The 20,573-nt window shown below is 50.2% G+C and overlaps 1 protein-coding gene and 1 pseudogene across 1 annotated transcript; both read left to right on the top strand.

The window, feature by feature from the left end:
• Positions 1-227: 227 nt before the first annotated feature.
• On the top strand, positions 228-2,990 carry LOC119441996 (proline-rich protein 36-like). Its single transcript, XM_037707076.1, has one exon. It carries the CDS (start codon positions 228-230, stop codon positions 2,988-2,990), a length of 2,763 nt encoding a protein of 920 aa, XP_037563004.1.
• A 4,577-nt stretch (positions 2,991-7,567) lies between these two features.
• Positions 7,568-9,688, top strand: LOC125943214 (uncharacterized; annotated as a pseudogene).
• The last annotated feature ends 10,885 nt before the right edge of the window (positions 9,689-20,573 follow it).

Raw genomic sequence — 20,573 nt, 5'->3', positions numbered from 1 at the left:
GCGGCAGCCGATCGAAACGGGGCGGTCAACGCTGAGCTCCAGGAGGCTCTGTTCCATTTCGGACACCGCGACCACGACCCGGAGAAGTTGCCGCGCCACACAACCCAGCCCTTCGCGCTGAGTGTCACTGCGCCCCTGCCTCGGAGCCTGGATGAGGTACAGCTCACAGTACTCACTCACAGTACAGCGGACCCCCCAAACGACACCGGGGGGTGGCCCCGTGACGAATGCCGCCGCTCAGGGCCACGCGGCCCACCCGCAGGCGCATGCTGTGGCTTCCGCGGTACCACCCTCTGGGTTCAGTCTACATCGGGCCCTTCCAGGGAGGAGGACCATTCGAGGCATCGCGAGCATGCGGTGGGTCCAGCGCGCAGGCAAAAACGGATAGTATATTGACCAAGGGAGCCGTCACTGCTGCAGCTGCCAGCATGCACATGACTACTCCTGGTGAGCCACCCATCCCACCACCACCGTCTGGCCGGCCCAGATCGTTCGGGTGGCTTCAAGGGTCCTCGCGCTCCCAGAGCCGACGAGGGAAACAACAGCAAGTGTTCCCTCGAAGGAACCACCACCGGCGAGCCACCCATTCCACCGCCAGTCTGGCCGTACCAGATCGTTCGGGTGGCTTCAAGGGACCTCGCGCTCCCAGAGCCGACGAGGGAAACAGCAAGTGTTCCCTCGAAGGGACCACACCCGGCGAGCCACCCATTCCACCGCCAGTCTGGCCGGACCAGATCGTTCTGGTGGATTCAAGGGTCCTCGCGCTCCCAGAGCCGACGAGGGAAAGAACAGCAAGTGTTCCCTCGAAGGGCCCACCACCGGCGAGCCACCCATCCCACCACTACCGTCTGGCCGGCCAAGATTGTTCGAGTGGCTTCAAGGGACCTCGCGCTCCCAGAGCCGACGAGGGAAACAACAGCAAGTGTTCCCTCGAAGGGACCACACCCGGCGAGCCACCCATCCCACCACCACCATCTGGCCGGCCCAGATCGTTCGGGTGGCTTCAAGGGTCCTCGCGCTCCCAGAGCCGACGAGGGAAACAACAGCAAGTGTTCCCTCGAAGGGACCACACCCGGCGAGCCACCCATTCCACCGCCAGTCTGGCCGTACCAGATCGTTCGGGTGGCTTCAAGGGACCTCGCGCTCCCAGAGCCGACGAGGGAAAGAACAGCAAGTGTTCCCTCGAAGGGCCCACCACCGGCGAGCCACCCATCCCACCACTACCGTCTGGCCGGCCAAGATTGTTCGAGTGGCTTCAAGGGACCTCGCGCTCCCAGAGCCGACGAGGGAAACAACAGCAAGTGTTCCCTCGAAGGGACCACACCCGGCGAGCCACCCATCCACCACCACCAGTCTGGCCGTACCAGATCGTTCGGGTGGCTTCAAGGGACCTCGCGCTCCCAGAGCCGACGAGGGAAAGAACAGCAAGTGTTCCCTCGAAGGGCCCACCACCGGCGAGCCACCCATCCCACCACTACCGTCTGGCCGGCCAAGATTGTTCGAGTGGCTTCAAGGGACCTCGCGCTCCCAGAGCCGACGAGGGAAACAACAGCAAGTGTTCCCTCGAAGGGACCACACCCGGCGAGCCACCCATCCCACCACCACCATCTGGCCGGCCCAGATCGTTCTGGTGGATTCAAGGGTCCTCGCGCTCCCAGAGCCGACGAGGGAAAGAACAGCAAGTGTTCCCTCGAAGGGCCCACCACCGGCGAGCCACCCATCCCACCACTACCGTCTGGCCGGCCAAGATTGTTCGAGTGGCTTCAAGGGACCTCGCGCTCCCAGAGCCGACGAGGGAAACAACAGCAAGTGTTCCCTCGAAGGGACCACACCCGGCGAGCCACCCATCCCACCACCACCATCTGGCCGGCCCAGATCGTTCGAGTGGCTTCAAGGGACCTCGCGCTCCCAGAGCCGACGAGGGAAACAACAGCAAGTGTTCCCTCGAAGGGACCACACCCGGCGAGCCACCCATCCCACCACCACCGTCTGGCCGGCCAAGATTGTTCGGGTGGCTTCAAGGGACCTCGCGCTCCCAGAGCCGACGAGGGAAACAACAGCAAGTGTTCCCTCGAAGGGCCAACTCCCGGCGAGCCACCCATCCCACCACCACCATCTGGCCGGCCCAGATCGTTCGGGTGGCTTCAAGGGTCCTCGCGCTCCCAGAGCCGACGAGGGAAACAACAGCAAGTGTTCCCTCGAAGGGACCACACTCCGGCGAGCCACCCATCCCACCACCACCATCTGGCCGGCCCAGATCGTTCGGGTGGCTTCAAGGGTCCTCGCGCTCCCAGAGCCGACGAGGGAAACAACAGCAAGTGTTCCCTCGAAGGGACCACACCCGGCGAGCCACCCATCCCACCACCACCATCTGGCCGGCCCAGATCGTTCGGGTGGCTTCAAGGGTACCTCGCGCTCCCAGAGCCGACGAGGGAAACAACAGCAAGTGTTCCCTCGAAGGGACCACACCCGGCGAGCCACCCATCCCACCACCACCGTCTGGCCGGCCCAGATCGTTCGGGTGGCTTCAAGGGTCCTCGCGCTCCCAGAGCCGACGAGGGAAAGAACAGCAAGTGTTCCCTCGAAGGGCCAACTCCCGGCGAGCCACCCATCCCACCACCACCGTCTGGCCGGCCCAGATCGTTCGGGTGGCTTCAAGGGTCCTCGCGCTCCCAGAGCCGACGAGGGAAACAACAGCAAGTGTTCCCTCGAAGGGACCACACCCGGCGAGCCACCCATCCCACCACCACCGTCTGGACGGGCCAGATCGTTCGGGTGGCTTCAAGGGTCCTGGCGCTCCCAGAGCCGACGAGGGAAACAACAGCAAGTGTTCCCTCGAAGGGACCACACCCGGCGAGCCACCCATTCCACCACCAGTCTGGCCGGACCAGATCGTTCGGGTGGATTCAAGGGTCCTCGCGCTCCCAGAGCCGACGAGGGAAACATCAAGTTTTCCCTCGAAGGGCCCACTTTTTGGCGGCCTCAAATGACTTGTTTTATTTAGATGCACCACAGTTGCCATGTTCTGCTGGCGGAGCCGATGCTTGTGGCTGTGCAAAGGGGGAGCCAGTTCACAAGGAAGGGCGGCGGGCTTTCGTCGCAGACCGGTATAGCAGCGGACATTGATCCATTAAATATATTGATATTTTATATGAGATGGCTCTTTTATACAATACAACGTGCGTTGGGAGTGATGAGTGCGCAGAGAGTAGCAGGATACACATCCGGTGTAATAGGAAAACCTCATCGAAGTATTTTTCGGCCTGCGCGTCACGTGACATCACGTCGGCCACGTGGTGGCCCGCCGGCCGACCATTGTTCTAGCCTTCCCGCGCCCGATATGCGATCTGCACATTGGAACTTTAGCAGGAATCATCGTGAACATAAAAATTGAGTCACTTTAGCATACGCCAAACAGGGTGAAGGCGAAAGCCGGCGCGCTCAAGAGAGATTCATTAAATCACTTGACATTCTCATTCGGATGCGTTGTAACTACTTATTACTTGTTTTTCCTGACCAAAGGTCGCGGGTTCGAGTGCCTTAATTGACGCTACCATAATTAACCGCGGCTTAATTAACCTCGCTCTAATTAACACCAGAGGTCGTGGATTCGACTACAACTAAAGGTCGAGGGTGCAAGTGCCCTAACTTTCTATCAATTAACCTCTAATTAACTTCGCCCTAACGACAGAGGTGGTGAGTTTAACTCTCACATGAGCTCGAGGATTGGACTCCCACCGAAGGTTTTGGGTTTGAGTGCCTGAATTAACTTTATCTTAATTAACACGATGATAACGGTGACCCGCGCATCATCAAAATTGTTGCGTATGTGTTGCTTGCTCGACCGGCGCACAATCAGGATTGTCGTGAGCGTTTGCATATAGGTAAGACACGATGCTGGGTCGGTGTATTAAGGGAATTACTACACCGAGTAGTCATAGTTTACGATTTTGCTTCGACGATACGGTTTTCGCTCGAGGACGTGGAAGGTCGAGTGAACCATGAGACATATAAGGCTTTCGCCTCTATAAAGTTTGTTTTACGTTTCTAGGTTGTTGGATAAATGTGTCGCGGTAGTTGTTTGACACGAAAAGCTGAACTGCAACGTGAATGAGAACTAAAAGTCCAACGAAGGTTGATATGAAAAAAGTTGTCGCAGTTTCACCTGAAAGGCGAAGCATCAATTGCGATAGCAAATTTGTAGAGAGCTATACGGAGTAATGATAGTAGCTTTATCAGGTGTATACCCTTGGACATGCAGCAGCACCGGCAACACGCAGAACTGTTGTCGACGCCGTCGGCGTTTTGCCCGCGTTCGCACAAAATGCGTACGGCGTTGGTGACTGTTGCCGGAGCCTCTGATATAAATAGGCACTTGATGCCGCAGCTAAACGTCGCCTCCCTTTCCTCCCCCTACCCCCCCCCCCTCCCCGCTACGGCCTTTCGCGCGTCGGAAGAAGGCGCGTTTGTTCTACATATATGGTGATTGTAAAGGAGGAAAGAGAGGCCTACTTCTGCAGCCCTTAAGGGAGCACGGCGCAGAACGCGCGTTTTTTCTTCGCCGTGCGTTCACTCCCTGTGAAAGCGCGCGTCCCTCGCGCCCTTTCACTCGCACATACAGTGTTCGGCGCGCGGCGACGATTTCATCTCCACTGACGTCATACGGAACCTCACGGCAACGGCGACGACGACGCCGACGGCAGAAATCTGCTTTGGAGTGTCCATATAATTGCTATCGCAATAAAAGCCTACGCTTCGGAGCCCGACCCGCTTTTATTCTACACGTTCGGGCATTCTTTTATCTAGTACTCAATTTCAGCTGGGCGAGCCACTCTAGAAAGGGCTCCCCATTTCGTGTCTCCAAAATGGCTCGTACCCACTAGGTGGGATCGGACAAGAATGCGGCACTTCTCTGACTTAATTTTCAAGCGAAGCTTGTATTGCCTCACAAGTGTCGGCGGCAGATGTGTTACGCTAAAACCCTATCGAAAACCTTTCGAAAAATCGCGTCTCGTTTATTTGGTATGTACGAAAATTGGCATGGAAGGGTAGGAATGCATGACTAAAATGACTGATAGGTCATAACATCAATAAGATCACATGCTCGTCAGTTCCGTCACGATTAACGATAATAAAATCACGTGTGGCGCATACCCGCATTGGAAACGCGCGTATGAGCCAGGGATATGCGGGTATGAGCCAGGGACAAGAAAGAAAGAAAAAAAAGAAAGAAAGAAGGAAAGAAAGACAGCAAGAAAAGAGGAAAGAAAGGGAGGAAAGAAAGAAAAAGAGAAGGAAACAAAGAAATCACGTGTGGCTCCTACCGACGCCGCACATTTCAGCTCGGCTACCAGAGTAGTGCAGGTGCGGGGAAAGCTACGCCGGCGCGGGATCACGTGACGCGCTCTACCAATCAGGGTACTTTAGTGTGTCGCGTGGAGGGAAAGGGAACGAAAGGTGGTTGGCAAGCGCTACGCCGGGCTTAATTCTCTCGCCTCAGATGAGTTTCGTCGCACGGATGGGAAGGCCACGCGTGGTGCGGTCCGCCGAGGAGCAGGCTGCGTTTGAGCAACGGCGCTGCAAACTCGCTCTGAAAGGGCTCGTCGTCGACGTGCCGATTCTAGCGCGAGGGCTTCCGAAGCGCAGGCGTACGTCAGCGAAGAGCCGAGGACCCCGAGTGGCGGGAGCACGATGTTGAGGCCAAATGTCAACGAAGAGCCGCCGACCCTGAGTTTATGGCAAACGAAGCGGAACGCCTGCAACAGTATCGTCTTGCCACAGGCTTCGCTTACCCCCATTTTCTCGACAGGCGAAGGGCTCGTGATTTTTTGAACGGTTCATTGCAAATGTGGCAGCCTCACCTATGTTTGGATTGTAGAAAGGCGTTCGTGTATAAACAAAATAATGAGAATCTGAAAGAAAATATTTGTTTGAGTCAACTACTAGAATATACGCAATGCACACAGCATACATAATTCCGACTTAGATTACAGAATACATGAGGAAAAGTTACGTTATTTTTGTTGTTGTGACCACCACAACTAAACTTTTCATCTTTTCCGTTCTGAAAGTAACTTTCTTTTTTCCCTTCTTTTTTGTGCCTGTGTTGTCGTCTTCCTTTTCTTTAACGTTTACGTAACTGAATGTTCCTTCAGAAACGTTGTGTTATTAATTTTGCACTCATCAATAGTGTTTTGTAACTTAGCAACAGCGCACATGACATCCGAGAGGCGGAAAGAGCTTTGGTGTTGATCAGATAACACGCATATGTTTTTAATATGCAGTAAGAAATTCATATCATAGATACATCTTTGGCAAAACACTGTCGCCTACTTTGCTGATCTGTGCTTCGTAATAAGAGGCACTGTCTGTAAGGTTATCGACAATTGTCAGAGAAGCTTTCAGCCAAGGTACTGTGCGGGGTCTCACGTTTCTGGCAGCGAGGCTATTCGGAGGCGCGCATTAATTTCCCCAGGCTTTAAGAAACGTGGCTCTTCCTACGGCGCCTCGTACGTTGCCGGAGCTTTTTTGAATGCCCAAGCATATTGTGAAGATTCGCATGCTTCCGTTCAAGGTTTCGCATCGGCTGTGCACTGGCGTTGCAAGGTATGACGGGCACCCAAGGAACAATATTGGTACAGTGTCATGTCGCAAGCGGGGAACCGGCAATTCAACCTCCAGAACTCTCCCTGTCCGCGGAGGTCGAAACTAATCCGGAGTCCCCTACTACGGCGTGCCTCACAACCAGATCGTGTTTTGGCACGTAAAACTCCAGAATCTATTTTTTTTTAAGTTTCAGACGGCACGGCTTTCAAAGGCAATGAATGACATGGCGAGGCTGAATGAGTGTGTATACGCGATCGGGTGGGGACAATGCAACCGGACAATGTATACGCGATCCAGCTCCTAGGCCCTCGGCGCCTGAAGTGGTACTGCGGCGGTAGCTGTACGCACGGAATTGTTCCCTGTTGTGCGCATTCGTAAGATCGCTGGTACGTGCAGATCTTGTAGGTCGTGTGCTCACTATTGCAAAAAGTGAATCCTGGCCCTACAGGCTCGCATGCACAGGCTGCCTTCGGTCGAAGGGAATTGTGACAAAGGTAAGTACTGACATGTGTTTTTATATAAAACGTAGAGAGAGAGAGAGAGAGAGAGAGAGAGAGAGAGAGAACTTTAATGATACGAAATGCAGAGAGGTCGGACTGAGGTAAATTCCTCTAGGGAGCTACTCGGCGTTGCGGGAGGGGGAAGAGAGAAAGACAGAGGCGCATGAATATCAAACGTACGTGCCCACACACTCAGCACATAAGAGTAGACGAATAATTTTGAAGAAATTTCTCCATAAACGAAATTCTTACTTGTAAATTTTGTCTAATGACATAATTTTGTCTTTGGAAATAATGTATTGTAATTAAAAATTGTTTCAATTTCACTGTTAAAGAAGGATGTCATAGCTGCTCAGTGTTTTTTTTTTATAACGGGAGACATGTACATTGTCTTGCTTGTTTCCATACAAGATAAGAACAAAGGGTAACACTGGGTGTAATTCTGGCATGGCTTTTTTTAGATGCCAGGCATTCGCTACTATCGCTGCCCACGGTGTGGCTGCCACAGATTCTCACTGAAGTTGCTCTTGAGGCACCTGCACTCAGCCCATGGCCACGAAGAAAATTGGGTGTGTGGCCTGCAAGTTTGCATGCAGACATTCAGGTTCTTCGTTTCATACAAAAGACATGTGTATCGCAAGCACTCTGAAGCGTTGGAAGTGAAACAGCAACTTCAAGAAAATGTGCCGGTGGAAACAGCTCAGAGCAGTGTGGGAGCAGCAGAAGGGACCTTATGTACCCAGGAGGGACAAGAAGAAATCGACAACGAAGGTGCCCCTTGTGAATCCACTGATGTTCCCAGTGACTATGTAAGGCATCTTTCCATCATGTTTTTAAAGTGGAAGGAGGTAAGACGTCTTCCAGAGTCAACACTGAATGAAATAGCAAATGACGTCATCACATTTGTTACAACTGTCTTGCAAGATGACAAATTGAATGATGAAATATCGTCCAGCCTAAGAGGAGTATACAAAGACCAATTACGCGGGCTGATGACCGAATGTGGCCGCTACACATACTGGAAAAATCATTTCGCACTTGTTGAGCCGAGAACTGTAATGCTCGGAGAGTCTAATGGAAAGCGGGACACTATGGAGTATGGGCCACTATGTGATGTGCTAAAGTGTATTCTGGAACATCCTAACCTCTCAGGTGACTTCAACAGTGATGTCAGGATACCTGACCATATGTGCTCAGTGTTTGATGGTAGTGCTTTTAAGAAGCATCCTTTCTTTGCTGGTGATGAGAGAAAGATTTGCTTGCAGTTGTACACAGATTAATTCGAGGTGTGCAACCCACTAGGCAGCAAACGGGGAAAGCACAAGTTAACTGCTGTGTACTTTTCTGTGCTAAACTTAGGTGTACAATATCGCTCAGCACTTTCAGGCATTAACTTGGTGCTTCTAGTGAAAGACAAGCATGTTTGCACATATGGCTTTACCAAGGTTCTTGCTCCTTTGCTGGATGATCTGGCCATATTAGAAAACGATGGAATAGTTACAAACGGAAGACTAATGAAAGGGTCTGTTTTTATATTAACTGGTGATAACCTTTCTAGCCACAGAATTGGTGGGTTTAAGGCGTCTTTCAATCAAGGGAGAATATGTAGATTCTGCCTGGCACTGCGCCACGAGGTCAACTATAAGCATTTAGAAACTGACTTTGTGATGCAAATGCCAGAAGGTCACCAACACCATTTAAACATGTTGAAGGCAGGGCTACCAACTGCATCACTGTATGGTGTCAAGGACGCTAGCCCACTGCTTGCACTTCAGGGCTTTGACCCATCTCAACATTTGCCACCAGATTTAATGCATGACTTGCATGAAGGTGTTATACCATTCACATTGAAGCACATTATTTCATCGTTAATTTCACAAGGTTGTTTTTCACTCGGACAGCTAAAAAATTGATTTATGAATGGAATTACGATCCGTGCGACGCAAGGAACAAACCAGGTGCATTTTCTAAGGATTTTCTTTATGGAAAAACTACCATTAAGGGTTCTGCATCGCAAGTTTTTGCCCTATTTCGCCACCTTTCTCTTTTTGTGGGTGATCTTGTACCAGCGGGGAGCGAAGTCTGCCAACTCTACTTAGTTCTTCGAGAAATCGTGGACATCATCATGAGCCACAAAATCCCAGTCTCGTACATAGCTTACTTGCAGCGAAAAATCCACCTTTTTTGTATAGAGCTTAGGACACTGTTTCCATCGTCTTCATTTACTTGCAAGATGCATTACCTCATTCATTACCCGTCTTGTATTGAGAAATTTGGACCACTAGTTGACATCTGGGCGATGCGTTTTGAGGCAGAACACCAATACTTTAAAAATATTTTACGTAAAGCTCACAATTGGAAACGCGTTTCGCACACTCTTGCCATGCGACATCAGTTCTGTCAGTGTTTTTATTTTATTTCTGGAGATGACAAAAGCATGCCAGTTACAAGTGGTTGTCGGTCTGTGCTGTATGAGCACCTGCCTTGCTGTGTTAAAGAGTTTATCTCGCAACATGACCTGCAGTGCACTAATTCCTTCAGTGCAAATTGTGTGACTGTGTATGGCAGATCATACCGAGTAGGATGAAGCCTTGTCCTTAATGTTCCAGATGACAGCTTGCCTGAGTTTGTGCATGTTTGTGGACTGTTTTATGTGGACAAAGTTCTTTTGATCATGCTAGAGCTACTTGAGACGGTTCGCTTCGATGAACACTTCCATGTGTTTGTTGTTAGCACAACTGATAAGTACAAAGTTATAACCTCATTTTCAGAGTTTGCAACAGAGCCACTGTACATACATAAGCACATGGGACACCGTGTTATAAGCGCGCGCCATTCCTTGTTCTAAACATATATTGACTGCGTTTGCCTCACGAATTGTTAATTTATTCATGTCAAATGGCAAGCTTGGCTTTTTTCACCCAGAACTTTTTTAAAGTTGCATGGTTGTAGTTTGATTTGTCTGCTCCTTGGGATTACTGGTGGTTTCTGTGTTTTGTAGTTGGAGTGTGTATTTATTTAATATGATAAAATGATACTGGTGAAAACAAATTCTCTATTGTAGTGCTATTGTCCAATAATTTGTTGTTCTTTGTTTGCAATGTACTCAAGTACATAAACAGTGAAAAAGGAATAAAAATGTATTCAACTTAATGGTAATTTGCATAGTTCTGTGACTAAAAGCTAGAACAGAAGGTGGACTCTTGTAGAATCATGTTCATGTTGGCTAACACGATTATTAAAAGGGAATATCTGTCGAACTTACTCTGTACATACTAGGCATTTCACCAGGGATATAAAGAGAAAAAAAAAACAGCACCATGAAGATAACAAGTGATACAGTTCAAAGCCGCGACCATAAATAATTAATGGTCGTGGCCATGAAACGTATATTTCAGGAAGACTAATATCCATTAAACTACTACTTTTTCATTAACATTTTGATAGGGCATATTGTTATTTCAAAATTGAAGCCAGACAATATGGGAAGTTTAGCCATCTGACAGAAATACTGTCAGCGGCACAAGCCTCGCAAAATATACACCTACAAAGTGTGGCATAATGCATTGTTGTTCCTGATACATGTACCAGAAAGTCTTTCTCGAAAAATAGAAAGGAGAAGATCATTGCAAGCTCTTTTAGAAGGAATATTTTAAAAACTTGTGTCGCTCACCAAATTCGCACTTACTGGGTACATTTTGCGTACAAGCCGACTTGACTTTTGTAATTACCGCATGCTCTTTAAATTGAAAATAAAAGCTAGCCGATTGCAATAAGTACATATGGAGTTTAATAATATAGGATATATATACACTTGACATGAATTGTCTTGAATACTGCATTACTGAATAAAGCGACTTTATTATCACTACTGCTCTGGGCATGTTATATATAGCCTTTGCAAAAGATCCATGCGTACACATGTGTACATATACATATTTGTGTGTCACTTACACCCTTCTTGAGCATAAATAAACACCCTTGGTGCCAATTGGAGGGTGTTAAAGATGTACGCACCCTACTGATAGGGTGTAGTATTGCAAAATAATGGCAGAAGGGTGTTAAAAAGTTTACTCAAGGGTGCTAAAATGAGAATACACCATTTTTACACCCTTTTGGGTATAAAAACATTTACTGTGCACTCAGTCACGTTCACACTGATCTCCACTCACACTCACAGGCACTCACCACGTTCACACTCACTTCCACTCCGCTCATTGGCTCTCACCTCCACTCACACTCACTGGCACTCACCTCCACTCACTGGCTCTCATTTCCACCCACACTAACTGGCTCTCAGCTCCACTCACGCTCACTGGCACTCACTCACTTCCACTCACTCACACTCACCTGCACTCACATTCACTGGCACTCACTCGCACTCACTTCCACTCGCACTCACTCGCACTCACCTCCACTCACAATCACAGGCACTCACTCGCACTCACACTCACTCACCTCCACTCGCACTCGCACTCGGCACTCACCCACTCACAGTCAATCAGGCACTCACTCGGCACTCACTCGCACTGGCACTCACCTGCACTCACACTAACCACTCACAGGCACTCACTCGTACTCGCACTAACTTCTGCACTCACACTCACTGGCACTCACTCGCACTCGCACTCACCTGCACTCACACTCACTGGCACTCACTCGTACTCGCACTCACCTCCACTCACACTCACTGGCACTCACTCGCACTCACCGCACTCACGCACTCTCACAGGCACTCAACTCGCACTCACTGCACTCACGCACTCACTCGCACTCTCAACTGAGTGAGTGCACTCATGAGCGAGTGCGCCGACTTATGCCTACGTGTGCTAGTACAGTGCACAGCACTCCACTCCGGCCTCACTTCCACTCACAGTCCAAGGCACTCACCGCACTCACTTCCACTCAAGCACCCTCCTTACCTCCACTCGCAGCTCACGGCACTCACTTCCACTCACAGTCACAGGCACTCACTCGCACTCACTTCCACTCACACTCACCTCCACTCGCACTCACCGGCACTCACTTCCACTCACAGTCACAGGCACTCACTCGCACTCACTTCCACTCACACTCACCTCCACTCGCACTCACCGGCACTCACTTCCACTCACAGTCACAGGCACTCACTCGCACTCACTTCCACTCACACTCACCTCCACTCGCACTCACCGGCACTCACTTCCACTCACAGTCACAGGCACTCACTCGCACTCACTTCCACTCACACTCACCTCCACTCGCACTCACCGGCACTCACTTCCACTCACAGTCACAGGCACTCACTCGCACTCACTTCACTCACACTCACCTCCACTCGCACTCACCGGCACTCCTTCCACTCACAGTCACAGGCACTCACTCGCACTCACTTCCACTCACACTCACCTCCACTCGCACTCACCGGCACTCACTTCCACTCACAGTCACAGGCACTCACTCGCACTCACTTCCACTCACACTCACCTCCACTCGCACTCACCGGCACTCACTTCCACTCACAGTCACAGGCACTCACTCGCACTCACTTCCACTCACACTCACCTCCACTCGCACTCACCGGCACTCACTTCCACTCACAGTCACAGGCACTCACTCGCACTCACTTCCACTCACACTCACCTCCACTCGCACTCTCACCGGCACTCACTTCCACTCACAGTCACAGGCACTCACTCGCACTCACTTCCACTCACACTCACCTCCACTCGCACTCACCGGCACTCACTTCACTCACAGTCACAGGCACTCACTCGCAATCACTTCCACTCACACTCACCTCCACTCGCACTCACCGGCAATCACTTCCACTCACAGTCAACAGGCACTCACTCGCACTCACTTCCCACTCACACTCACCTCCACTCGCACTCACCGGCACTCACTTCCCACTCACAGTCACAGGCACTCACTCGCACTCACTTCCAATCACACTCCCTCCACTCGCACTCACCGGCACTCACTTCCACTCACAGTCACAGGCACTCACTCGCACTCACTTCCACTCACACTCACCTCCACTCGCACTCACCGGCACTCACTTCCACTCACAGTCACAGGCACTCACTCGCACTCACTTCCACTCACACTCACCTCCACTCGCCACTCACCGGCACTCACTTCCACTCACAGTCACAGGCACTCACTCGCAATCACTTCCACTCACACTTCCACTCACACTCACCTCCACTCGCACTCACCGGCACTCACTTCCACTCACATTCACTGGCACTCACTCGCACTCGCACTCATGCCTTTGAAATGAGTGCGAGTGAGTGTGAGTGAGTGCACTCATGAGCGAGTGCGCCGACTTATGCCTACGTGTGCTAGTACTGCAAGTGCTTCGCGAGGCGTTCCCCGATTAGAGCACTGCACGGGCTCGGGCTTACCCGAAAGCCCGAGCCCGGCCCGGCCCGTGGGCCGGGCCGGGCCGTGTAGTACAGTTTTTTCACGGGCTCGGGCCGGGCTCGGGCACGGCGTGTGCTTTTTGACTCGGGCCCGGGCCGGGCTCGGGTTTTTTGACGCGGGCCCGGGCCGGGCTCGGGCTTTCTGGTGGTGTGCATGTAACGTGCAGCGAGTTATTCTCGGGTGTCTCAACTCTGAAAAACATTATTTTTCGGTCTCGGGCCGGGCTCGGGCCTAAGGTAAAGGGGTGGCGGGCCGGGCCGGGCGGGTAACGTAGATTATTTCCGGGCCCGGGCCGGGCCCGGGTCTCGCCATAAAAGTTTTGATCGGGCTTGGGCGGGCCGCCTAACGTAAAAACGGGCCCGGGCCGGGCCCGGGCTGAAAAAATCGGCCCGTGCAGTGCTCTATCCCCGATGCCACGGACCACGAGGAAATGCTTATAAACTTCGTATAGCCATGACCGAGAATAACCACACCAACCACTCTTTGTACAATAAAGTTTATTCTCTCTCTCTCTCTCTCTCCACTCGCACTCACTCGCACTCACCTCCACTCACAATCACAGGCACTCACTCGCACTCACACTTACTGGCACTCACTCGCACTCGCACTCACCTGCAATCACACTCACTGGCACTCACTCGCACTGGCACTCACGCCTTTGAAATGAGTGCGAGTGAGTGTGAGTGAGTGCACTCATGAGCGAGTGCGCCGACTTATGCCTATGTGTGCTAGTACTGCAAGTGCTTCGCGAGGCGTTCCCCGATGTCACGGACCACGAGGAAATGCTTATAAACTTCGTATAGCCATGACCAGCTAGAAACCGATCAGCTCCGCTGTGTCTTGCCTTACGCCACTAGTGCAAGCTACCCCGATTTTTTGTTTCTGTCATGTTCTCTTGAAAGACAGATTTTTAAAGAATGAGTGAACTTGAAATGCCGAAAGTATCAACTCACGAGGCAGAAGCTCGGCTAGCAGGCGACAAACGAGCCTCTCCAGTGACGTGATGCGCGCGGTGGAAATACAGCCTCGCGAAACGCGTACTGCCCACGTGCAATGCTTCCAGCGATTACCATGACGCAGCGCTGACAGTGCCGTCGGCCTATACTTATTTCCGTTGGCCACGCGCTTGCGTGTTCACCCTGTGCTCATCGCTGTACATCAGCCCTTCTACCCTCTCAGACTTGCTTGTGAGCTACAGCCCCGACCTAATTTTCTTTTTCTGTCATGGTGTTTATTTCAGACACGCATGACTCCTGTGGTAAACAAACAGATAAACAAGCTATGAAGTCTCCTCTAGTTGCACGGCGACGAAGACGCAACCACGGAGCACCATAGAGTTCCTCTTCGTTCTTTAAACGCGCTGCTCAGGTCACGGTCAATTTCAAAAGAAACACTAAAATGGTGGTAAGGGTAAGCACCTTACTAATACAGAACACAAATCTGGACGACATTCGATTTGTTCGTATAGGTGTTTCCGTTGGACGATCATTTAATTAAAATGAGTTGCTGATGAAGCTATGGGCTCGGCATTTCGGCCCAACATGTATATTTTCTACAGGCTATGCATTCCAATCAGTAGAAACCTGTCAAAGGGTGCGAAGGCGAACGCGTGCAATTGTAGAGGATATCAATCGCTTAAATGAGTTACTGCGGCTGAAAAAAGACGCTGCACCCAGACACATGCACTCTCCCTGACCATTTTTAGAACTGGGAAACGGCCGAGTGCTCGACGCGCATTCTGGGCAGCAAACACGCGCGCTGAATTCGAGGTGCGTTGAGTGCATTGACTTAAAAAATTAGTGACGCGACGGCGCAGTACAAAAGTTGTTGGTGAAAGCAAAACGTACAAAAGATCAAAGAAACGTAGTCTCTGTGGACGGCTAATGTGTGATAGGACTCAATGCCCAAATTAACAGCGCGGCACACACAGTTGCACACACCCGGTGACCCAAATTAGCGTGAAAGAGGTTCATGGAAGTGTGGCACATGCCTAGCTTTACGTACCCAGTAATCCAGGTTGGGAAGAACGAGGTTCATTGAACGGCGCCATATACGCAAGTAGTAGCACATATACCCAGTAACATAAGTTGGCGGCAAAACGGCACATGTACAATGTCACATACCCGTGACCCAAGTTGGCCCGACGATTGCTTTCCGGTTCCCTGATCACAGTTGTGCCACTGCTGTGAACCACTAAACCATAGACTATGGAGTGATCCAAGTTGGCGGAAAAACGGCACATGCAGTTTCAGATGCCCGTGATCGAAGTTGGCCCCACGATTGCTTTGGAACTCGGTTCCCTGAGCCCAGCAGTGCGATGCCCGTGATCAAAATTGCCCTATCACTTCCACGGCCGTATTCCTGTTTGTGGTATCTACGATGCAAGGACGACATCGACAGACACATATACCACAGCAAACTATGATTCGATCACCAGCTTCGTGACGAGATGCGAAGAACGCGTGTTCCTTCGAAGCTGGGAGGTGGCGGGTTCAAACACCTTGTGGTGTATATGGTGAACCCACTACCGGTGAAACCGTGATTACGTGCAGCTGTACTTCGCGTCTCTGTGTGAAGAGCATAACTAGCTGCACGGCGAACCAGCCCTGGATATCGCCAATATAGTGGAGGCTGTTCGACCCGGTGTCACTTTAATTAAGGCTGCAGAGTCGAATCTCGGCAGAATAGCGTGTGTGGCATTTGGGCAGGAGAGACTTGGGGTGGGAACAGGTGTTAAGGGTATAGTGCCGCGCAAACGAGAAAATCTCTGTTGAGAAAAACACGGCTTGCTGCTAGAGCTGCAACGTCGAACACAGCAACAAAGTAATTTGGCCAGCTGGTTCTCCTAAGCCCCGCCAGCGACACACAGGCTAAGTTTGTAAGCAGACGGATCAGACGCAATCTGTTGTGGTGCTTCAGCAAATGAAGAACTGCACGCTTTCCTTTTAATGCGTTCGCATTCTTAGGGTCCTTGACGCATTTAACAGGTCCTATGTGCGTGTGGATATTATTTTTGTGCATTTCGGACGCCACGCGCTGGCTTCGCGGCGGTAGTGAAAGATGAAACAAAGTGTTCTTACGGAAACGCGATAGAGGAGTCCTGCTGCAGCACGCGCCTCAGACATACTTCGTTCCGACGGTGGCAATGCGTTAAGTCGCTATATTGATTCAATTCTAACGCATTACCGACGACAGTCATCGCCAAATGGGTTCTGCCGTAGCTTTTTTCTTTCTTCTACAATGTGCAGGAGTTAGGCTTTATAACAGAAGCGAATAAAGCCTTGTCACGCAACGCGCCGACATCAAGAAAGGGACACAGCGGGGTTGTCCACCCCGAATAACTTCGGGGTTGTCCACACGGAAGTTATTAGTGGCTAGTCCAGTGTACTCAGAATACTATGTACTAGGTTTGCTTCGCGTAACGCCGTTGCTCTGTTTTCAAATCGTGCTGCGTGATAGCTGGGACACCCTGTATATGATACAGGGACAAAAGGCAGTGAATGCCCAGAAGTGCCTGATCCCACCCAGTAGCAGCAGTGCAGCGCACGTAAGAAAATTTAAATTTGTTACGGACAATTTTTCTAATTAAACGAAGCATTGTCCTTGGTGTTTAAGCCAATACACAGCACAAATATATCACTAGTTAAGGTAATAGTATTGTCGAGGTTATACACAACGAAGTACAATCAACATAAATGACTTGCAATATTCACAAGAAATAAAGACAGCAGATGTGTGCGACATTGGAGAATTACAACCAAATAGCAAAACTTGTGATTTCCAACAGAACGTACTGACACGGACAGAAAGGGACGTCCGCGTCAGTACGTTCTGCTGGAAACCCTTTGTGCTATGTGCAACCAACGAGCTCAGGCAAACAATATACTGAAATACAACCAAATTTCTAGCCAACTTGTTCCAGTCAAACAGTTTCAATAAATGTTTCAGTTTCCTGTAATTATATCGCATAGTTTAAAAAGTTCCTCGTATATGACTGTACCCTTTGAAACCTTGCCCGCATGTAAGGCTTTGGAACACTTGTTGGAAATTCTTAAAAACCCAGTAATTCATAAACACACATGTTACTTCGCCATAACATTTGCCATGGTGTACTCCCTCCCTCCATACTCAACTCCCCCCTCCCCCCCCCCCCCCCCGCCCACTCAAATTTCGCTAGATTTGATATCGGTTGAGCCACAGTCCTCTCAGGGCAGCGGGATAAAGTCTGCTTTGTTCGTAAAACACGTTCACAAAGCTCCGGATACCTTGCATGCTTGCGTAATTTACTGCAAATATCGTAATTAGCCCCCTGTATTCGAAGTTTACTGAACTAGTGCCCATACCGCGCCCTTTACTATCGCCAAATATAAACAATGTCTCTTGTTTAGTTCAGCGAGGACATCGCTGAAACCAACTAGGAATGCCTTATGATGCATGAAAAATAGAGGGTGGGGGGAATACGACCGCTTAGTAATTATTTGCACCGCTTATAACCAGACCAGGAATGTAAAAATTTTGTCGCACATTGCACTTACCATGAACCCCCTCCCCTTTCCATGAAATACAAGTATGTTGTAACCAACAGCTATGTCGGGACACTGGGAAGCATAGCTGAAAGTGGCCATATCACACGCTCTAGGACTTCAAATAATTTTTTTTACAAATACGGTGTTTGATCCGACCTCATTTAACCTCTAAAAGAAAGATTTCATAGTGTGCCACCAATTTTCGCTCAATTTTGTCTTGGTGGCGTGTATAGTTCTGTCAGGACAGTACGCTCAATTCGGCCCCGCTCGTTAGACAGGCTCATAACACACTAGAATGCTTGCATACGTAATTTATTGTGAAAGTCCCAATTACCCATCTATTTTCAACTTGAACTACGCATCAAAAATTATCTTGTCCTCAGAGTCACAAACCAATAAGAACTTGCTCCCTTCAGTTTAGTGAGGACACCAGGCGGACCCAATATATCACGCATGGAAAAGTGAAAGCTAAATGCCCTGTATAACGCAAACGAATTGGGAGAAAAGCCCATGTTCAGTAAATGTTTTTCCAGCACATAAGCAACTTACACAGTTCAAATTTTCAGTACACGTCACGAAAAAAATTACCGTAGCTTGCACTTGTCGCGCAAGGCTAGAGAAACAGCGGAACTGATCAGCCACCTACTTGGGCTAGGATAAGCACTATATCAAGTCATCCCCAGCATTTTCCGGAATTTATTGATTATTGATCGATTAGCTATTGATTGGCTATCGGAGATTTTGCGCCGTACACTCGAAGGACCATCATCGTGCTTAAACACCTTCGCTAGTTCGCAGGGATATGTGCCATTGCGCTTGGACCCTTTCTGCATCACCGACAGGATCGGCCCACATTTCCTGCTCGCGCGTTACGGACTGACAGTCGGCTCAAACAGCTCCACTGTTAAAAGTGGCCTTCATTTCTTCAAACTATGATATATCTGCTGTTCTTGCTCCTGCCGGGAAACGAGTAATACTGGAGCTCTTATTTAGAAACGGCTTGAAAATTAAATATACACAATCAGTAGTTACACATGCCTTTAGAAAAGCTTCAGTTCAGTGTTCTATTGGTATTGACATGGCTCTGCATGTTCGACCAAGGTCATTTTCTCGAAAATACCCACGATAAGTTGTGATTACACAATGAAATTCGACAGTTAGACGTGTAAGTGGTTTCATTAGATTTTTGATGGTGATAAGATACTGACACTGCAACGCTATGCAAAATATCCATGGGCGGAAATTCAATACTTCTAGTGTTTGATAATCCAACGGTTTCATCCGTAAAAGGCACACCAATCGTTGGGCAGGGTTACTATAATACTCTTACGCTAAAGCTACGGAAGGACGGAAGAAGAGGAGAAAGTTGGTCATCTGCTGAAAGGGATCGCTGAGGACGTGTACCAGTCCCTTCACAGACGAAGCCCGCTGGGCGAGTAACTGTTACGTCCACTCTGAGTCCCGTGGATGACAGCGTTTCAGGCGAGCGAAGTGAACAAGCTGCGTCTTCTTAGACCGGTAGCCATTGGACACGAGGCGAGCAATCAAGTAGGTTACATCACTGAGGCGATCGGTGATGACGAAAGGCCCGGTGTAACGAGCCAGAAACTTCTGGCACAGACCGCGCTTGCGAAGTGGTGTCCAAAGCCATACAATGTCCCCTTTGTCGTATGACACATTCTTATGTCGTGCATCATAGCGGATCTTGGAGTGGTCCTGGGATGCCAACGTACGCAGCTGAGCTATGCGGCGTGCTTCCTCAGCGCGGCAGAGAGTATGGGCAATCGAAGAGTCCGCATGAGGAGTAAAAGGTAGAATGGTGTCAAAGAAGTTGCGGGGCGGTGGTCTAACATAAAGAAGATAGAAAGGACTGTAGCCTGTAGTTCCATGCTTTGCGGTGTTGTAAGCGTATGTCATAAAAGGCAAGATGTCATCCCAATTAGTGTGCCTGGAATCCACGTACATCGAAAGCATGTTGGTCAAAGTTCTGTTAGTGCGCTCGACGAGACCATTTGTCTGCGGATGATACGGGGTCGCGTGGCGAAACTGGCAAGCACAGAGACGCAACAGCTCGTCGACTACGTCGGCCACAAACTGGCGACCGCGATCGCTCACAATAACAGGAGGGGGTCCATGACGCAGTATAACGGAGGACAGGAGGAAGCTCGAAACATCAAGAGCCGTGGCCGTTGGCATCGCTGCGGTTTCAGCATAACGCGTCAGGTGGTCGACGCAGACTATAATCCAACGGTTGTAGTTGGGTGAGCGCGGGAATGGGCCGAGAAGATCAACTCCAACCATTTCGAAAGGAGATGATGGTGGCGCCACAGGGTGAGGGAGTCCGACCGGCGCAGTATTAAGGCGCTTGAATTGCTGGCACTTGTTACAACTGGCCACATACTTTTCTATATCGCGTCGCATACCAGTCCAATAGAATCGGCCCTGAATGCGGTGGTATGTTCTGGTGAAACCCAGGTGTCCAGCGGTGGAGTCGTCGTGCATAGCACGGAGTACGTGGTTTCTCAAATTCTTA

Source organism: Dermacentor silvarum, chromosome 1 (assembly GCF_013339745.2).
Source record: "Dermacentor silvarum isolate Dsil-2018 chromosome 1, BIME_Dsil_1.4, whole genome shotgun sequence".
Lineage (NCBI taxonomy): Eukaryota > Metazoa > Arthropoda > Arachnida > Ixodida > Ixodidae > Dermacentor > Dermacentor silvarum.
This window is presented reverse-complemented; position numbering and strand designations above follow the sequence as displayed.

What these genes read in the sequence shown, in the direction of transcription:
- LOC119441996 (XM_037707076.1), top strand. Translation starts at nt 228, where the DNA reads ATGCCGCCGCTCAGGGCCACGCGGCCCACCCGCAGGCGCATGCTGTGG.